At 26.6% G+C, this 19,733-nt stretch overlaps 6 protein-coding genes across 6 annotated transcripts; 3 read left to right on the top strand and 3 right to left on the bottom strand.

Annotated features, from left to right (window-relative positions):
• Nucleotides 1-1,282: 1,282 nt before the first annotated feature.
• Nucleotides 1,283-1,585, top strand: OCT59_022526 (uncharacterized protein; the record flags this gene model as incomplete). The annotated part of the gene is made up of 1 exon (XM_025325420.1): nt 1,283-1,585. One exon carries the CDS (start codon nt 1,283-1,285, stop codon nt 1,583-1,585), a length of 303 nt encoding a protein of 100 aa, XP_025181287.1.
• Nucleotides 1,586-4,629: 3,044 nt separating this feature from the next.
• On the top strand, nt 4,630-5,421 carry OCT59_022525 (uncharacterized protein; the record flags this gene model as incomplete). Its single annotated transcript, XM_025325421.1, has 1 exon — nt 4,630-5,421. The coding sequence occupies one exon, from the start codon at nt 4,630-4,632 to the stop codon at nt 5,419-5,421; it is 792 nt and encodes a 263-aa protein (XP_025181288.1).
• A 2,630-nt stretch (nt 5,422-8,051) lies between these two features.
• Nucleotides 8,052-8,879, top strand: OCT59_022524 (uncharacterized protein; the record flags this gene model as incomplete). Its single annotated transcript, XM_025316156.2, has 1 exon — nt 8,052-8,879. The coding sequence occupies one exon, from the start codon at nt 8,052-8,054 to the stop codon at nt 8,877-8,879; it is 828 nt and encodes a 275-aa protein (XP_025181289.1).
• Nucleotides 8,880-9,087: 208 nt separating this feature from the next.
• Nucleotides 9,088-10,452, bottom strand: OCT59_022523 (uncharacterized protein). Its single transcript, XM_025316157.2, has one exon. The coding sequence runs from the start codon at nt 10,358-10,360 to the stop codon at nt 9,212-9,214; it is 1,149 nt and encodes a 382-aa protein (XP_025181290.1). The 5' UTR covers nt 10,361-10,452; the 3' UTR covers nt 9,088-9,211.
• Nucleotides 10,453-11,539: 1,087 nt separating this feature from the next.
• Nucleotides 11,540-11,776, bottom strand: OCT59_022522 (uncharacterized protein; the record flags this gene model as incomplete). Its single annotated transcript, XM_066144832.1, has 1 exon — nt 11,540-11,776. One exon carries the CDS (start codon nt 11,774-11,776, stop codon nt 11,540-11,542), a length of 237 nt encoding a protein of 78 aa, XP_066006255.1.
• Nucleotides 11,777-16,886: 5,110 nt separating this feature from the next.
• OCT59_022521 (uncharacterized protein) lies at nt 16,887-17,546 on the bottom strand (the record flags this gene model as incomplete). Its single annotated transcript, XM_025325422.1, has 2 exons — nt 16,887-17,071; nt 17,141-17,546. 2 exons carry the CDS (start codon nt 17,544-17,546, stop codon nt 16,887-16,889), a joined length of 591 nt encoding a protein of 196 aa, XP_025181291.1.
• Between the last annotated feature and the right edge of the window lie 2,187 nt (nt 17,547-19,733).

The raw sequence follows: 19,733 nt of genomic DNA, 5'->3' as shown, positions 1-19,733 counted from the left end.
CCAATGAATCATTATCAGTCCTCGTGATGTTACATAAATGCAAGGCTACTTTGTAATTTAACCAAAATAAACACATCTTAGTCAGAATTTCTTAAATTGAAATAGTAAAGTTAAATGCACGGAATTCTAACTCCGGTAGAAATCCAAAATTCTTATTCTTTATCGATAAAGGATCATTTTACCTCATCTTCTAATAATCAACTTAATTTGATAACACTTTTCCGTGTATATTAAATGTTTACTATTAAAAATTTGATTTTATTGATAATTTACTTAAATGAACATTTAATTCTTATGAATATTATGATAAGGACCCGGAAATTGACGGAAATCTAATTCCGGGTAAAAATAGGAATTTCATTGTCACACTAATTATGTTTAGATCTTCATGAAAATGCACTGTACTCGGTGACTGTACAACAAACATTTTAATTCCTACACCCTTTGAAAGAACATTCATATCGTATGTTATTTCTTAATAATACTGTATCCCCACAGCCTTTTAAGTGGATCTATTTAGTATCTATGTGTGAAAGATAAACACATGTTTTAAAAGAAACTATTACGTGTAAAGATAAGTGTGTCTCTGTACGATAACAAAAAATTTTCCAGTCGTAAATTTTCTCCGAATTTACCCGCAAATGAATGTTAAATTTTGTAATAGTAGATATAAAGATAGAAGATTTCCGTGATTATTAATGTGGATGATGACCGTTGTATCTCGGAAAAACTTTCGTTAGATAGAACAAGTTCTATTAGATTAGAAATCTCTAGAATAAACACGTGGTCAGAAAATCGATTGGAAATTAAGTAAACCCGTACCTAAAAGTAATATTTGGTAAAGTGCTTAAGAAAAAGGAAAAGAGTGTTTGATTACCGTGATCAATTTAATTATTGTTATGGAAATACAAAATTCAAAAGAGATGATGAGCGTGTCAATTGAGAAAATTAATAATAATTTTTTCAGTAAATGCGTGTTTTTTTTTACACTTAATTACGAAATATTTTAACATGATTAAGTAATTATTGTTTATAATTTACATTAATTTACATATTAAAAAAAGAAATAACAATGGTTTGTTTCATTATCATTCCCCGACGATTGTGTGACAATTGGACGCATTTGACGCATTTGTTCAGTTTTTATTTAAGTTAGATCTAATTAAATGAGTATAAATATACGTGTTCGTAGTTAAACAAATCAATACAATTCTTTTTCTTTTTTTTTTTAAAGAAAAAAAGATTACGTTTTTAATATTATATCTATTCGCATATCTTCATAATGAACTACGGAGTTCAAATTCGGGCAGCTATTCGTCCGCCTTTTCCGCCTCTTATAACGATTCAGGATATCGTTAGATTATTAACGATTAATAGACAACGTAGACCACGTAGAAAATTTAACGCATTTAATATATATAGAACAACAACAATCTTTCATATGCAGATTAATAATAATATATTACCGATTTCTCATGATTATTTTCGTAGTATAACTTCAGTAAACTGGGATTCTGAAGCACCCGATGTTAAGAAAATTTATCAAGGTTTAGCCAGAGATACAAATTCGTATTATAATCTCTAACCGAATGTATTGTAGCAACGTAGTACAATTTTATGCGTGCGACAAGTTATATGATTACCAGCAATACCAGGAATCAACTTGTTTATTTTTCATTATTGTAAAATTCGAAACTTACCTGGTATGTTTAAGTCAAAAAAACAATACCACATTTTGGATAAATGGTATTTGGAAAGTTGAAAGGTCGGTAAAATTAAATTTTGTAAATAAATATATATATAAATCATATACAGTAATATATCACATATATTATATTTATTATATTTACAGTTATCATACTTATTAAATATATTTTTACTTAGAATTTCAATATATATAATATACTTAGCATTTTTATATAAATAAATTGATGATTTACACCCTGTGTTATTATTTTTTAGTTTTACTATGGGAAAATACATTTTCTTTATAATTTTACCGTTTTTATAGGTTAAATAAGAAATATAACCATATATTTTTCAGCAGTTAAGTTTTTTTTTTTACAAATCATAAAATAACAGTAATATAAACGAGAAAAAAAATCAAAGAAATTTAACTGATATTTTCCTAAACTCAATACAATTAATTTTCATACATATCGAACGAGAAGTCGAGAACGTAATCTTAGAACCGTTATTTTGGAATCTTTTTATCAACTTTTTTCGGTGAAATGATGATTTAAATAATACTGTATAACGTAATAATATAATAACAAATAATTATTATAAATACTAGTAAGTACTTTAAAATGTATTTTATATCATAGAAATTTCATAAGTTAACTAAATAAAAATACTTAATGTATGTAACATAATTATAATATGGATAAAGGACTCTATTAACTCTTATTAATAAAATTAGTTATAAAGAATATTAAATAAAAAAAATCTTGTGATTATTATCTTTGATCTTTAAAAAAATGAAATGATTTCAGGTGAAATTGATTTTTGGTGGAATGAAACTCGCTGTAGGTAAGTTGACTGTCAGTGAAATAATTGTTGGTGAAATAAACTGAGCCCCAAACAATAATATAATTATCAGAATTTGATAGGTATTATCTAACGTAATTTATTTCTAAATTATATACTTTGCAAATTGCAATATTAAATAGATATTTAACAAAGAGTTTTGATAACTTGCCCCCTTGGTTAAATTACCTGGGTTAAACCACCCCACCCCTAAAATTTATATTTTACATCAATATTTTTTTTTAAAAGAAAATTATTTATGTTATTATTCATTTTACTTTATATAGATTTTATTTATTTGGATATTATAGAGTATAATGACCAATTTTTCTTATATTTTTGACAATGTCTCTCATTTTTTATTGTAATCATAATTTACATTTTTTTTTGAAAATTTGGGCAAAATTATATAATTATATAAAATTCACCCAGGTTAAATCACCCTGGGTTAAAATTAGTCTTATACATTGTAAAATTTTTACTAAATTTACTAAATTTAAATTCAATAAGCAAAATTTTTATAAAAAGAAAAATTCAAAGTACTCGTACTGTTATTCCACCAATCACACTTACAGTAATTGAAGTGCCGCCTTTAATTCTGAACCTCTGACCAATCATTTACTTTACCGGCTATTCCATCGTTTAAAAATTTTGCTAAAAGTAATTTTTATACTGTATAAATTTTCTTTTAATTATTACAAACCTTACTTTTATTAATCTGTTATTCAACTATTATTATCATAATTTTCTCAGCTATGTTTTCATTTGCATAATCAGGCTTTCGTAAATTTTATTACTAATAAGTGTTATCGATCACTTATCGACCATTTACATTCCACAGCATCAGAATTAAGTATTCGACAAATAGCGGATACGAATTCCAATTCATTATACAATCTTCAGATTGATTGTTTAAATTTTCTTTATCACCTCAATTTTTGCAAAATCATCTCGCATCCTAATTTTGGTCAAATTTTAGGAACGATCTCAAAGCGTTTACGAATTTACGTTACACAGTATAGAATACCGCTTGAACCTCTCTCGCTATAATTAATCCCTCGACTTTTTAATTAATAATATATTTTAATTTTCTAACTTGATTTAATATTTTTCTATTTCTAGAATAATTTCTTTTTCTTTGGCCTATAATTCTGAAATGTAATTTTTTTAATTTGGAATAATTTGGAATAATTTGGAATTAATCTTTCGGAAGATTGAAAAATAGAGCATCCTTAACTTACACGATATTAACGTACGCACTGGCCGGGAAGTTAAGTTTAACGTTATCACGTGTAAGTGCATAACTCCCAATCTTGGGCCAGTGCGTACGTTAAGGAACCTCTGAAAAATAAATCTATTCGAAATCTGAACTTTCTAATTATATCCCATTGACCGAAATTATAATATGAACGGGTTTATGTATAAATTTGTATTAGAAAATTTTATATATTAGTCAATATTAAAAAAAATAATGTCACTTCGCAAAAAAAAAAAGAAAATAAGGTGACCTTGAAAATTAAGATATCCAAACCTTAAAACATATCCTAAAATTTTTTTTTAAAAAAAAGATTTATATACAATATCATATGAAAAAATTTTTATTACTTAAAAATTTAGCTTCAGATCACCAAAATTCCAAATAAAATTAATTAAAATAATACAATATGTTTTTTTCAATGGAGATGGTTATAAATTCACTTTGAATTTTTTAAGTAAGATACTCTTATGATCTTTAGTCAGAAACGTTCCAATTGAAGACTGATTCGTTATGTTTAGAAAGTCTTTATTATACAGGGGCCCCTGAATACGGAGAACGGAGAAATAATCGGCTGCATATTAATCATGATTATTTTAATACTAATATACTATTCAGTGAGGGGCTTCATGTTAATCTGAGTTGATGAATCAGGTGAATTTCTATTAAAAATAAGTCCAAATTAATAAAATCAATATTAAAATATATATATATTTTTCAGCAGTTTCTTTCTAATCCAATAATAAAATTCTTAGGATCAACATTAGATTATATACTCTACATACTCTACAAACAAAAAAAAAAAGACAAATTTCATTTTTAAGAACCTTAACGAAATAACGAAAATGAAGAAAATTAACTTTGTTACACTTCTTCTTATTGCATCAGCAAGCTTAGGGTTTGCTCTTTCATCTCAAAAAACAATTCAAGAACTTAACCCTGTAATAGGGTCAATCGTTCCACAATGTCAAAAAACTTTATTTGACATTGCAACTGGTCCAGAATTCCTTAAATGTATACCATTCCAACGTTTATTATCTCATGTATCAGTTTTAACCGACCCCAAAATTATAGGAAAAGTTTTATCCGATCCACATAATAATTATAAACCTATTCTTGAAGAACCACTTGTAAATTTTTCCGAAAGACTTTGTTCTTCTCCAAGGTGTAGTGATAAAGGAATTGAAAACATGGTTGAAGCTATAAAGGTTGGATGTGAATCCGACCTCTCTAGAAATCAATTATTACAATTTATATTTGACGCTATCGCCCTTTATCCTGCGATTAGAGATATGATATGCTACAAGAATGAAAAAGTATTCTGCTGGAACGAAACCATGACAACTGTTTTTGATTTACCTTCATCGCCAATTACTATTACTGGTAATCTATTAATCGATTCAATTGCTGTTGCAGACCCAAATAAAATTTGTACTAGATGTAACAAGGACATAGTTACCACTTTTTTTACTTTCATAAATAACAATGATCTTGCACTACAAATTTTGAAAAGTTTAGAAATTAATGATGATATATTAAACAAGATTAAATCGAGTATTGCTATAAAATGTGGAATTGAATTTGAGGAATTTTTATTCTTTCAAATGGAATTTAACGTGTCTAATTTCAATTATTAAATAATTTTGATTATTACGTCAATATTTTCACTTCTCTTGGCTTAAGCTAAATGCTCAAGATTACTTTACGTGTAAATTATATAGTTTATAAAACTGATTATGATTGATTGTAATTTATATATGTATATATAAAATAAATCTAAATGTAATGAAAATACTTTTGAAAAAAAGTGTTTTTATAGTTCAAAAAAATTAATAAATAAAGTCATCAAATAGATGATTTTGTATGAGTTGTTAACTTCGTATTCCTTGTCGGACTTTTTCCCGAATGCCATTTTCCCAATGTACCATTTCTGAAATCATTTTTCTACTAAATGCTCATTTCCTGAATGCATATCTAAATTATATTTTTTTTTGATTTACATAATATACATGGCAATAAATAATAACAAGGATTAATGAATTATTACGTCAAGAATTTTATTGATATTTGTCAAGTTATGTACAATATTTGCTGTATGCACTAACACTAGCTAGTTGTCTACCTTTTTTTTTAATGCCATTTTCAATTTTCTCGATCACGTGATCACGATTTAATTCTTCCTGGGCGTCACGTCCCTCTAGTGCATAGCGTCGTAATGCTGGCCAAATCAACGTGATCGAGAAATTTCATTTGCTTAGTAGATCATGTGATTTTTTTATGGTTCTCGTATTTTTATATTTATTTATTTAAAACTTTTGTTAGTTGATATTATTTTATTTTAAATTTGTAATTAAATATTTGTAATTAAATGATCTCTTGGTAGTCAATCATTTTTATGCACCACATGACCAAGCCAAAATGGAAATACCAAGCCAAAATGAAATGGATTATATCTACACATCATTTATTAAATCCAATAAAATGTTCAGTCGGGGTATTAATGTTAGGGGAATGTATATCCAGTTCGGGAAAATGGGTAATCGAAAAAATGACTTCGGGAAATAATGCATTCGGGAAAATGTCATTCGGGAAATTGAGTTTTACCCCTTATAATTAATTAATTCGCTTTTTGCCTATTTATTATTAGGAGAATTTAGTGTATTGTACTTCACTAAATTAATTCCCCGTGGCAACGGATCACTTTAATATCATGATATCGTATTATTTGGTTTGAATCATTTGACATATGCATAATAACTGATTGCCATGCTATATTTCAGAATAGGCGGTTTTCAAACGCATATTCTAACGAATGGATCATTATTTGAACATCATGATTATCTATCTAACAAAAGAATTTTATATTTTATACGGAACAAAGATTTTTTTACGATGCTAGGAACAAAATAACATACCACTAGAATGAATATGTTCAACAGATTTTCAATTTTAAAATACTGTCTTCCCTGGTAATTATTAATTAATTTTATTTCTATGCTATTTTATCGAATATAAGCACTTTAAAATTACTAATCAAATTTGTCTTGTCCTACGTCATTAAAAAATATTATTAATTATTCATTTTTTTTTTTTGAATAAAAAATTTTTTAATAGTGGAAAAAGAAAAAAGATTTGATAAACCGGCCAACCGGATAAATTAGTATGAAAATAAAAGTAGCATTATGTAAGGATTGATGTACGCAGAGAAAGTTCGATATACCGTTAAGTTCTAATCTATTTCTTTCACTTAGGTTACTTTTAGTATGAAAATATTATTAATTCTTCATGTGATTTTATTATTTTGGATCTGGTTTATCAAATTTCAATATATACCGTATACCACGTTCAAAGTACCCCGGAATACCTTATAGGTAAATTACTATAAATAGGAATACACGGTTGTTTTTTCCTTACCGCAGTGCTGATTTAACTTAATTTTGGAGATTAACATGGGGTATTATACATTCTTTAATATATGGTAACCATATGGTGTTTTGAAACATGAAACGTAGAAGTAATTCATCTACGAAATAAATTAAAATGTACATTATGTGTTTTTTATTTTTATACTCGGACAAAATTTAATTGTGTTATAAAAGAAATGAATCATTTTAACCTTAACATAATTCTAAATAAACACTCCGTTATACCAGAAATTTAAATCTATCATCGGAACGATTTACGTATAGACAAACAATCTATCAGTATTATCTGTTTAAGAGTTAAACTTGTAATTTCGCTATGAGGATGGGCATTCCAAAATTTTTTTATTGTTTATATTAATTAATCATAATCATGACGACACTCAGATGTATTCAAATTTTACTCTTTGGCTTATAATTAAAAAAAATCCTCTCCCTTGTGAAATTTCATTATCGGAAATATGAGGCGAAAAAAAAAATCAAAATCACAGGAAGATAAGTTCCTTAATTTTTTAATTAGAACCCATTTTCAGTATAATATAGACAATCAGATCAACAACACATCCAATAAATCAGCGCGATTTAATCATATGAAGTAAGTGACAGATTTTCACGTTCTTTCTAAAATTGTTTCATGTGAATGAATTCTTAGAGCTATGGATCAACGTCAATAACACGAAACTTTATAAATAAGCGTCACGAAAAGTTTCTTGAAAATTAAAACTTCCTGTGAACAAAAAACATCAAAAAAAAAATAATAATTTTCCTACAGCTCGTTTGATAGCAGATATTTTTTTTTTGATAAAAGAAAAAAAATTTAACATTCCCTTTTCCGTTTTCATAAAATGAAAGTAACACTCTTTATTACAACCTTCCTTGCTGCAGCGAGCTTAGGATTGGCTCTTCCACAAAGTCCTCCTACACCATCTAATGTGACTGCACATTCGACTTCAAAAGGTTTACCTCAAATTGAACAAATTCTTGCTGATGTTCCTGGTGGCGTTTTAGGAGATCTCTCGCAAAAATGTCAATCTGCTCTACTTGGTCTTGTCACTGATCCAAAATTTCTTAAGTGTATACCGATAGCATCATTAGTACCTCTTTTACCACTTGTAACCGATCCCTCCATTATAAAAAATTTTATAGCCGATCCAGTTAAGAATTTTCCTCCTCTTGAGACACCGTTACAAGCTTTTTCAACAGCATTTTGTCCCGTTCCTAAGTGTAGTGATCCAGATGTTGCGGGTGCTATTAAAATTATTCAAGATGGATGCAAAGAAGATTTAGATAAAAAGAATCAATTTATTGTAATGGTATTTGATGCTGCCGTATTTTATTCTCCAATTCATGATATCATGTGCTTCCAATTTGATAAAGCTTTCTGCTGGGATGAAAGCATACTTACGGTCATAAAATTACCACCATCGCCAATTAAAGTTACTGGTGATAAACTTCTCGATGCAGTTGCAGTTTCTGATCCCTCCGCAGTTTGTACCAAATGTAACAAGGCTATAGTCAACACTTTCCTTAATTTTATAACTGCGAAAGAAAGTGATCTTGCTCGACAAATTTTGGCATCATTCGGTATTGATCAAGCTAAATTGGATCAGCTTAGAACGTTTGTTGCTGTAAAATGTGGTATTAATTTTGAGGATGGTAAAATTCCTAAATGAATTTTTTAAATCTTGATGAATTTTGTTCATTTTTAATGTTTATTTATCCGCTTTTTAATAATTTTTTATTTGATGATACAAGGATTGATTTCTTGTAATTTTCAAAAGATAATTTAATTTAAGAATAGTAACGACCTAATGAATTTTTTTTAATACTATAATTAATATGTTTTAATATAATAAAATTTAAAGTTTTCCCGTTCTCATTTTAAATTTAAAATGCGAAATTTTATTAAATTTATTCATATATATATATAAAATAAACTCTTACATGCAAAAAATAAATAAATGATAAATAAAATAAAAATAAAAATGTAATAAATGTAACTTTGTTATTGACTAACAACAACATTTTCCATGGAATTATAAAAATTATTATTTACTCTTTCAGTTTGTTCTCTAATTAAAATTTCAATTACTCTTTCAATATTACCATTATATCTCTTTAATAATTCTTCATTTTTTACATCATCCTCCCAAAATCCCATTGAATGAAGTAAATTAATCTTTTCTTTTAATTCTTCTTGACTCAATTCTTCTCGCTGTTGTTGTCGATATGGACAGCCACCATTGAAATTCCATGGTCCGTTAAATCCTGTAGGTCTTGCAAAATTTTCAAAATTACCGAATCCTCCTGGATAGTTAGCATTAATATCTTGAAAAATTCTTTGAATATAAGGATTTGATAATAAAGAATGAGGAGGTGGAAAGAATGAAGGGAATCCACCTTGTTGATTATTATGTTGATGTTGAGAATTATTAGATTCATCTCTTTGAGCATTTGTTGTTTGATCATCCCCTTCAGGTCGGAAAGTGTTTAACCATTGAGCCCATTGATTAATATCTACTGGAACATTTCGTAAAATTTGATCCATAACATTATTAGCTTGGTCAGTTAATTGAGGATTTTTTGAGAAAACATCTTTAAATTGATCAATTAATTCTTGAAATTGTTCGGCTAATTCAATAAATGGAGCTCGTTGTTCATTATTATTATTATCTGAAGAAGGTTGATTTTCTTCCTGTTGATGTTTACTCGTTGAGGATTCAGCAGGTGATTCTTCTTTCTGTTTTCCTTTTGAAATTGAAGGAATTGTAGGTTTAAAAGAAGGTTCGTCAGCCGCATCATTTATATCCATTTTTTCTGAAACGTTGTCAGGAATAGGTTTTTCTTTTTCAACAGTAATAAACTCATTTTCTGAAGTATTACTTGAGAAAGTATTAGCTACAAGAGGTTGTTGTTCATCAGGAACAAGAACAAATTTCAACATAGAATTGGATGATAATAATTCTTGAAGTTCTAAATCAGTAGATAAAATGATAACATCCCCTTCATCATCGGTATAAGAAAGAGAAAATTTTGAAGTAGATGGTAAAGAAAATAATTCTTGAATTTTGGATTCAAGATCTAACCAAGTTATGTTATTAGGAATGGGAAAACGACGAACTGTTGATTGGTAAGCTACTTTAATGCTTGTCATTTTGTTAAAAAAGGTTTTTAAAAGGTATGAATCACAAGAGATATTTATAAAAGAATTATTTTTTAAAGAAAAGTTTTTTGTATTTTTTTTTTTGATTTTTTTGAGAAAATAATTTCGTTCTCTATATATACTTTTTTTTCACTATAATAAATCGTAGAGTACGTTATCAATTGTTTAATTGCTTACGAATTATTACAAATTACAATTTTACGAATTTTACGGAAAATTTTGAATAATGATATGACGTACACAATGCAATGATACTCGTAATAAAAATTACGACTAAATGCAATTATTTTTTTTTAGAAATTCAAGACGATTATTAAATTTAAATTCGTATACTGTATACGTATGTTGATTACGAATAGGGCTAGAAAAATTAATGTCGGATAACTCGGCTTTAGTAATGCCGGATCCTCATTACCTTACTTAGGTTAGATTAGCAATGGCTATTTGATATCCGAGATTGTATATAATATTTGGTTAGTTTAAATGTATGAGGACTGGAGGAGTGTCAAATTAAGTCATATTTGTCCTTTTTTTTTTATTGGATAACTTCGATGTTAATTTAATTATAATTTTAGACACGTAATTTATTAAACTTCTTTCACGTCTTATATTTACAATAATTTAAAAAATAACAACCATTTTAAGAATTATATTCTTTGTCGTCTTTATAAAGAAAATAAGGCTATAAATTGATTTTACCCACAAATAGTTTAATCTTTTACCTTAAAGCGGGTGTGGCGATTTAATTAAGCTTTCTGCTTTCTTCGATTAATTTGAAAAATCACGAATATTCTAAATATTTCTAATTAGTTACGTTTTATGATTTATGTAATTAAAACGAAAATATTTGATCAAGTGGAATCAATAAATACGGAAAAATATATCGTATGAATACTTGTTTTATTCTTTACGCTAAATCTTACAATGTGAACCTGTATCTCCACATATAACTAAATGAAATTTTATACATTCTTTACAGTTTACAATAACGAATATTAACAAATCAGCTTAAAGGATTATCATGGGTTAAAGTCATGTTTATGGAACAAATTTTGAAATAAATTTGGTTTAATTTATTTTTTTAAAAAAATGGTTACAAAAATTTATAAACATTTATAAACATTCCTTTTTTTTTCACTAACGAAATTTCTTTAACTTCTAAAAAATACTTCAAGGTTTCACGGAAAGTTCGTGAACTTTATTAGGATCAATTAATGTTTTTGAATCGAAAATTTTAGAGATGCCACCATTTTTAGGATCAGGATTAATACCAAGATCGTTGACAACATTAGCGTTAGTACGTTTCGAAATCTTACTAATACCAAGATAAGTTGGAGATGATTGAGTATTATAGAATAATGCAAATAAATAGAGTGAAAAGATAAGGAGGATGTTTAAGAGTTTCATTTTATATGATAATATTTATTGAATACGTAGATTATTTTTTTATTTTATTGATGTGATCGATGAGGGAAAAAAGAACTGTTTATATAAGTTCTCACCAATTATATTTTATCTGAAACGTATAAATATTTATTGTTCAAAAATAGGTTAATTAAATATGTTTTTAGAGATATTATTACATATTATTGTCTATTATTGTTTGGGCATTGCTAAATCTCACCGTAAGTGATTCTCACCGCACCAGCATTAGAAAATATTAACGGGCAGAGTTTCATGACACTTTTAATTCTGCCCAAAATTCTACCCTAAATCTGGTAAGGTGACAACCACCAGCGGTGATATATACTTGTTATTCCATGGGTATCAATGAATAACTGAAATATTCACCGATGCCTTGGAACTCCCTCGAAGGGAGGGAAGCATCGGTGTATATGGAGTATTTATTAGATACCCATGGAATAACAGGTTTATCTCATTGTGTATGGCGTATACACCGATGAATTTTATACTTTTTATACTTTTTTTATACCGGTGGAATAATTTACAAAAAAATCCATCGGTGTATACATAATACCGATGGGATAATTAGCAATACTCTCATTGTTTTCCGTTATGACAATTGAATGCATTCATATTAATCAAATATAATTGTTGGTTCTAAATATTTTTTGCAGTTAATATTGCAAACTTTATTTAAAAACAAATATTTACGTAAATAACAATACATTAAGACAGTCAATGTTGGCATTTGACCGCGGGCAAGAATTTTTTGGCCAGTTTGGCCGGCCAAATGCCAACACTGCATTAAGTTATACAATAATGTTTCTGTCTAGTGTCTAATAAACTATCTAGTTCCTATATAAATCTACCTATGTTTGAGACACTACTACATAATCGACTCTCTAATAAATTAGAGCACACGTCAGTCACGTCATATCAACCCCGCTGAAAAACCTACTAATAGGATAAAAAGTTGCACCTTTTTTATTTTTAGGATATGGTAATTTAAAATACAACCAGAACTTGATATAACGATTCGGATAAACCGATTTTGGTTCATACCGAATTTTTCTTAAATGCAATCAACTTATAATTAATTTTATTACAATATATCAATTTTGTTATAAATTTCGCGATTTTACAATAACGAAGTCGGATTTTTATAAAATCAGCCATATTTATTTATTCGCAAATAAGCCAATATCATCCTAACGTTGGCCAGCATTAAATTAGTCTCGGCCAGCACCAAGTGCGCAGAAGATCATCTTATGAATTTCGATAGATTTATTTATTAGTAATTTTACAATCTAAATATAATTTTTTGATTTTTGATAAAAAAAATTGTATTATCGATATAATTAAAACATTGGTTTTGTCAAATATATCGAAATTATAGGATTTATGCACTTCACCACGTTGCCATCTTCAAAATGACCAAACAAATATAGTAAATCACAATATGATATTTTAATTATTTTATTGTAAAAAACTGATTTTGTTAATTAAATCATTTTTTTTTATCACAAAAAAAAAATTTTGATTGTGATGATAATTAAGCACATAAATAATAAATAAAATTAATATGAATTTAATAAATATTTTCTTTTAATAGTCCAAATGAAGATTTGAGATGAACATAATTTAAAAGACTATGTACTGTATACGTAAATCCGTAAATCCTTTACGCAAATTAAACTAATTAATAAGACCATAACAGATTTCTTTTTCTCATATTATGTCGATTTATCAGCTGAGCTGATCAGCGGACACTCTGAGAGAATTATATTATACTATTATCAAAACAATTTAAATTACTTTATATACTTGGTATATTTGGTATATTTGCGGGGTTAGAGTTATAATATGAACCACTTAAAATTCGTTTGATAATCTTTCCAGTAGAGGTAATATAACGAACATAATAATTTTATATCGCACCTTTATAGTTAACATCCTTCGCGATATACTGCTGTACTGTAAATCCATTGAACTTAGTGGTTCTTCATAACAAGATTTCCATCTGTATAAGCCCGTTTCTATCACGTAGCACTGATAATAATTCAGGTCTTATTATCATATTAGTACTAAATAAACCATTATTTATTAGACACTAGAAATGGCCCGATGAGCAGACACTTATATAAGGGCCTGAATTATACAATCCGGAAATTTAAATAAATTTTTATTGGCGCATAACTTCTCCAGCGTAACCACCAAAAAATTATTGGCACGTGATCTTTTTGCCGATAATAACTAAAAATGGCTAGAGAAATTTATCGAAAATTTGGTTTTTTTTACATGACAATAACTATTAAATTATTGCTTATCAGTTATATAGGGAATGATTTTTTCCTTCTTTTCAAGTTTGATTATGGTTAAAAGAGGAGGTTATGAATTCCATTTTTAACTTCTATATTGAATTTTGTAAAAGTTGACTTTATTAACTTTATTAAGAAATTGGTATTCAAAATCTTCATTTTTTTCTCTAAGTAAACTTGCAGAAAAAGCAAAAAATGCGTATAGGATTTTAAAAACTTTTTACTGTTTCATTTGAAAAAAAGAATATGAAATTTTTATCATCTATTTTTGGAAATGATCTGTAAATTTTTTTTGATCACGTGCCAGTAATTTTGGGAAATCAGCATCACGTGATAATTTAAATCACCTTTCTTTTTTGAATCAGGATAAATAAGTATTTACTTTTGTTTACAAGCTAACAACAAACTTTCGTTGTTGTAAAAAGTACAATCGAAAAAAAAATGGTATTATTTTATTTTATGCGGTGTTTAATTTTGTAACCATCAACGATAAACGAGTGACCTATAATATAATTGTGTGCATAGCACAAAAAAAAAGAACGCCTATTAATTATTATAAGCATGAAAGAAAAAAAAAACCATTACAATCATAAAAAATTTAAATGTAAATATTTATGTACTGTCGGTGTAATACGAAAAAAAAGAAAAAATCAAAGAGGAAAACTCCGAAATAATTAAAACAAATACAGTAATTAAAACAAAGAAGTTTTTTTATAATACTATAATAAGTTCTTTAGAAAATTCGATTTATTTGATCATTAAAAATAAGTAGATTTCTTTTTTGTACATTATATATATATATATATATATTAATTTTATCAAAATAGAAATAATAGTAATGCAAAAGGTTAAAAATAGCTGTCCAATAAAAATTTTGATAGAAATTAATTAAGACAACGAAGTATAAAATTTAATAATTTAATTGTTTAATAAAAAAAATTACTAATGAAAAATTGGGTTCGAAATAATTCCATGTTAAATATTGTTAAAAGATTAAAAAACATTCCTATATCTAATAACTGATGCTGATAACCTGATACATTCATGCCGGATTAAGTGGCCTGATTTACTGTACATACAGTCAGTTGTGAACAATTTTGATTGGTCCAGATAGTTTAATGAAAAATTATTATGTATCAATTACGAAAAAATTCAACAAGACGGAATGTCTCTTGTAAATAATGGAGAATGATGCTGCATCGCACAAAAAGTATTTTTTATTTTGAAAGCATACAATAAATATTTAATGATGGGAAAACTTCGAATTCACGCATACAGTATTTTCGTATATAGCATTCATACGGTACATACAGTATACGGTTTTATGTATTAGCCATACGGAATGGATAAAAAAGAAAGGTTTATTTGCATATGGTGAGGTGATTTATTAATATTTATCTATCTATAAGTGAAATTTCAATGTAACGTTTAGTAATTATTTATAAACAAATAAGTAAAGATTAATAAAATGAATACTTAAATTTTTCAATTTTCATCAGATAACTCAAATATGGTCAAAAAAAAAACCGGATCTCGTATAAATTAATCAGGTAATTAAAATCTTAAAATCGATTGAGAACAAATTATTAGAAAATTTATTGACAAAATGAATCACCATTTTATTAATTTTCGAAATTTAAAATTCTTGGAAATATATATATATATTGCTTGGCATTGTTTATTATGTAACATTTCTTACGATTAAAATACGGATATAATACGTATAATTAAAAAGTTATTCCGCGATAATAATTTTTGTGAATTTGTTTTTTATTTTTTTTCACAGAAATTGTTTTCTATCTTTTAAAATTATTTTTAGATACTTTAAGAACGTAGTAATAGCATCAATCAAAGAGATTAACATGAAATTCAAATATAAAAGAACATAAAGTTTTCAGCTTTAAAAAAAAATATTTTAAGCACATAAGATATGATTAAATTTAACAATTTAAAAAGTTTAAGCCATAAGTTAAAAATATTTTTCAATTATGATAATATAAGAAAAACATTATTAAAAAACGAATGTTTTACTAAACAAAATATTTTATTATCCACTTACACTCTTTTATGAAAATTCCTTTTCAATTTATTATAAATAATGTAATTTTTTATTAATTTAGTAAAAGATTAAAATTGCAGAAATATTTATTAACTAACTAACTGCAATTTTTACTAGGGGTGAATCATCAATCCTCGCAAGTTCTGAACGTGATCGTACTAGTACCACAGATTCTCGAAAAGAAATGGCGATTAGGAATATGCGAATTAATAATGTTGGCATTTTAGCAGCATTAATTCCTATTATAGGTCACCGCAGTGACCAATTTATATTACACATTGGATATCGACCTTCGACCGATAATTTAACCCTTTACCCAATAACATTTATTTATAATTATTCGAAAAAGTTTATTCTTTATTATTTAATTTCATTCCATACTTAATTATTCTTATGCCTTATGTTAAAAAATCTTAAGTTTTTACATATACTGTATAGTTTTACTCGATAAATAAATATTTTTTAAATAAAAAACGGGGTTCGATTGTTTTTAAAAAAACAAATTACTACGAAAATAAAAAAAGAAAAATGGTACCTTCGAAATAATAATATTTTTGCGTGATAAATAAAAACCGATAATAGCAGCTATCTCAACGAATTTTTTTTTTTAAAAAAAAAATAAAATAAAATAAAATAAATAAATCAAATAATAAATGTGTGTATATGCATTTTTTACAGAAAAGAAAATTAGGAAATAAAAAAGGAGTGTGTTTGTTTTGTATGTTTGCAAATGACATTAAGGACTTTCCAAATATTTATTATAACCCGAGATAAGAGGGACGTAACCCCATCCAAACAATTCACCGATAACGACTTGATTCTCACGATATGATAATTTGTTTTCAAATTCGACAGAGCTTGAAACTGAATCCGGGGAATTGGGGTCTGGGGAATCAGAATTGTTTTGTTCGTGTTCTGCGGCTATTATTATAAAAATAATAATTAGATAATTAGAAAAAGACTATTAATGTTTGATAAATTGGTACATACATGATTCAGCTTCAGCAATCAAAGGATTGAAAAACTCAAATATGAGTCTTCCTTTACGCCATTCTTCGATAGTTTGATGATAAAGGTTTTCAAATCTTGTTCTTAAATTGGAATCAATTCTTCGCCAGAGATCTGATGAAATTTTAGATACGTCTTTTCGTTCAAATTTGAGGCTTAATTGCCTCAAACATTTTTGAACAGGATTACGAAAAATGATATAAATAGTCGGAGGTTTTTTTGAAGTTGGTTTACATGACTCTAGGACTTGAAATTTCGTCGGGATAATGAAAGTAACATGATTTGGATGGCCCTCAAGATAAAAATAATAAACATCGTTTTGGAGATATAAATAAGCAAGTGGAAGTCTTACACCATTATTTGATCTAGAATATGGTTTACTAGTCATTTTAATTATATTTCTCGATGTGCAAAAACTCGAGAGATTTTTACTTCTTTTTATAATTAATTGAACTCATATAATAAACGAGTTCATTCTTTATAAGACAACTATAATTGTAACATAAATTTGATTTTCGTAAAAATATTTTAATCGGAGTTCTAATTGCGACATTTTTAATAAACGAGGAATATGAAAGAATGTAAAGAGTCATTTGGCGTATTATAATTTGAAAAAAAAAAGCAAACCAATAGTATAAATAGTATATTATAATTAAATCGTATTTTGATCTTACACACATAATTTGTACTTTTATGCAATTATATAATTTTATGACTTAATTTTTTTTAAAAAAAAATGAAGCGTATGTGAAAGTAAAATACGTTAATGAAATTTTTATCATTTTACTTTATTTACTCAAAAAATCGTAGATAATCAATTATTTCAGGTGAGAAACTACGCGTTTGATTTGTACTAACACTATTGTGATATTCAAAAGAAAGTAAAAAGGAAATGAACGATGTCTTTATTATTTAAAAAGGGAAAAGTGTACAGTCTTTATGATTTAAAAAGGTTAAGTACAAAGTGGTTTTGTCATTTAAAAAAGGTAAAGCCCATACAATTTCATCGCGTAATATTTAAGTTACGCAAATGACAAAATTTTATTTGCACGAGAAAAAAATTCATTCAAGAACTTTTTTCTTTTTTTTTTTTTGGTAAGAATTTTTTTCTGTGTCATTCAAGATGAAAGAATAAAACTGGCGTCGAAGATTGAGCCAATTAAATTAAAGATTTGCTGATCATCATTGAAAATTTTTTTACACGAAATTTTTTTTTTCGTATAATTCTTTCGGACTGCGCTCTTTGTTATTAAGTGCTATTTAACTTAATCTTAAATACTTTTTTAAGGAATAAATAACCATTATTATTAGTACATTTTTCTTTGACGAACGACTAAATAGGGAAAGCTTCACAATGAAAATTTTATCCCACTTAAATCATTATCTTTTAATAAAACGACGGAGTCATTTTTAATACTTGTAAAAAATTGGTCCCAATTTATTAGTAAATGAATATTTGTGATCTCCAGAATCAAAATCATTGTAATAACAATCCAAGATGTTTATTTGAACTTCTTAATATGGATAAGATATGATTTACATCATCTATTTTTTTTTCTCACTCTCATCCTTATTCTTCCCAATATAAAGAAATGAAATATTGAAAAAAATTTGGTTATTTAACGGAATTTTCATTTAATTTTCATTTTTACCAATCGTTATATAAATTGTAAGCCTTTTTTTTTTTTTTTATTTTTTATTATAAGTTCCAGAAAAGTTAAATTTTTAATCGGAATTGTTAAATCCGGGATGTTACAAATAATATTAATATAAGGATGGGGACTAATTATAATCAATTTCCGAATATATTGTACCAAATCTTATCTCAATAATGATGACTCAACCATCTCAGAATTTGGGGAATATTTTTCAGACCAATTAAATGAAACTTGGAATTCGAGTATCTTATTGTGTTATTGTATTCAATTTCATTGTAATTATTTACTAATCGCGTCTTTGTAATAAAAAATTGTGAAACGAATAGATAAATACTCGGAATAAAGCCAAAGGGCCTACAATGGGAGAACAATAACTGTAATAAGCCATATGTTATACATGTTATACATCTGGAATTAAATTTTTAGTGGCCCTCATTGACATATTACTTTTTTCAGCTAAATTCGAGGCTCCGTAGATGAAGCAGGGAGGAACATATATATATATATATACAGTATATATATTTTATACTTTTTTTTATAAAGATTTTAAGTTTTTATTTATTTATTTATAATTCATTTCATTTTCATTTAATTTTATTTATTTATTTGTTTTTTTTTTTATTCTTACTTTTTTCTTTTTTTTGAAAGAAGCAACTTTAAAAATAAACGTGCGCAGATACGTGGAAATTTTATTCTTTATTTCAATGTTTATATGAAATCAGCTGATTTTGGTGTTATGCAGGGACAAAAAACAAATATGTCGGCGCAAAATTTTTAATTGAATAAGACAAAGTTTTGGGGTTTAACTAGATTTACGAGAAATTAATTAAATGTACAGTCAATCAATTTTTTTAAAAAAAATTTTTTTTTTTTTAAAGTTACTGTACGATTTGGATTTTCAAAACTTTTGTTGATTA

Source organism: Rhizophagus irregularis, chromosome 31 (genome assembly GCF_026210795.1).
Source record: "Rhizophagus irregularis chromosome 31, complete sequence".
Taxonomy (NCBI): Eukaryota; Fungi; Glomeromycota; class Glomeromycetes; order Glomerales; family Glomeraceae; genus Rhizophagus; species Rhizophagus irregularis.
Note: the sequence above shows the minus strand (reverse complement) of the source record. Positions and strands in the feature narration are given on the sequence as shown.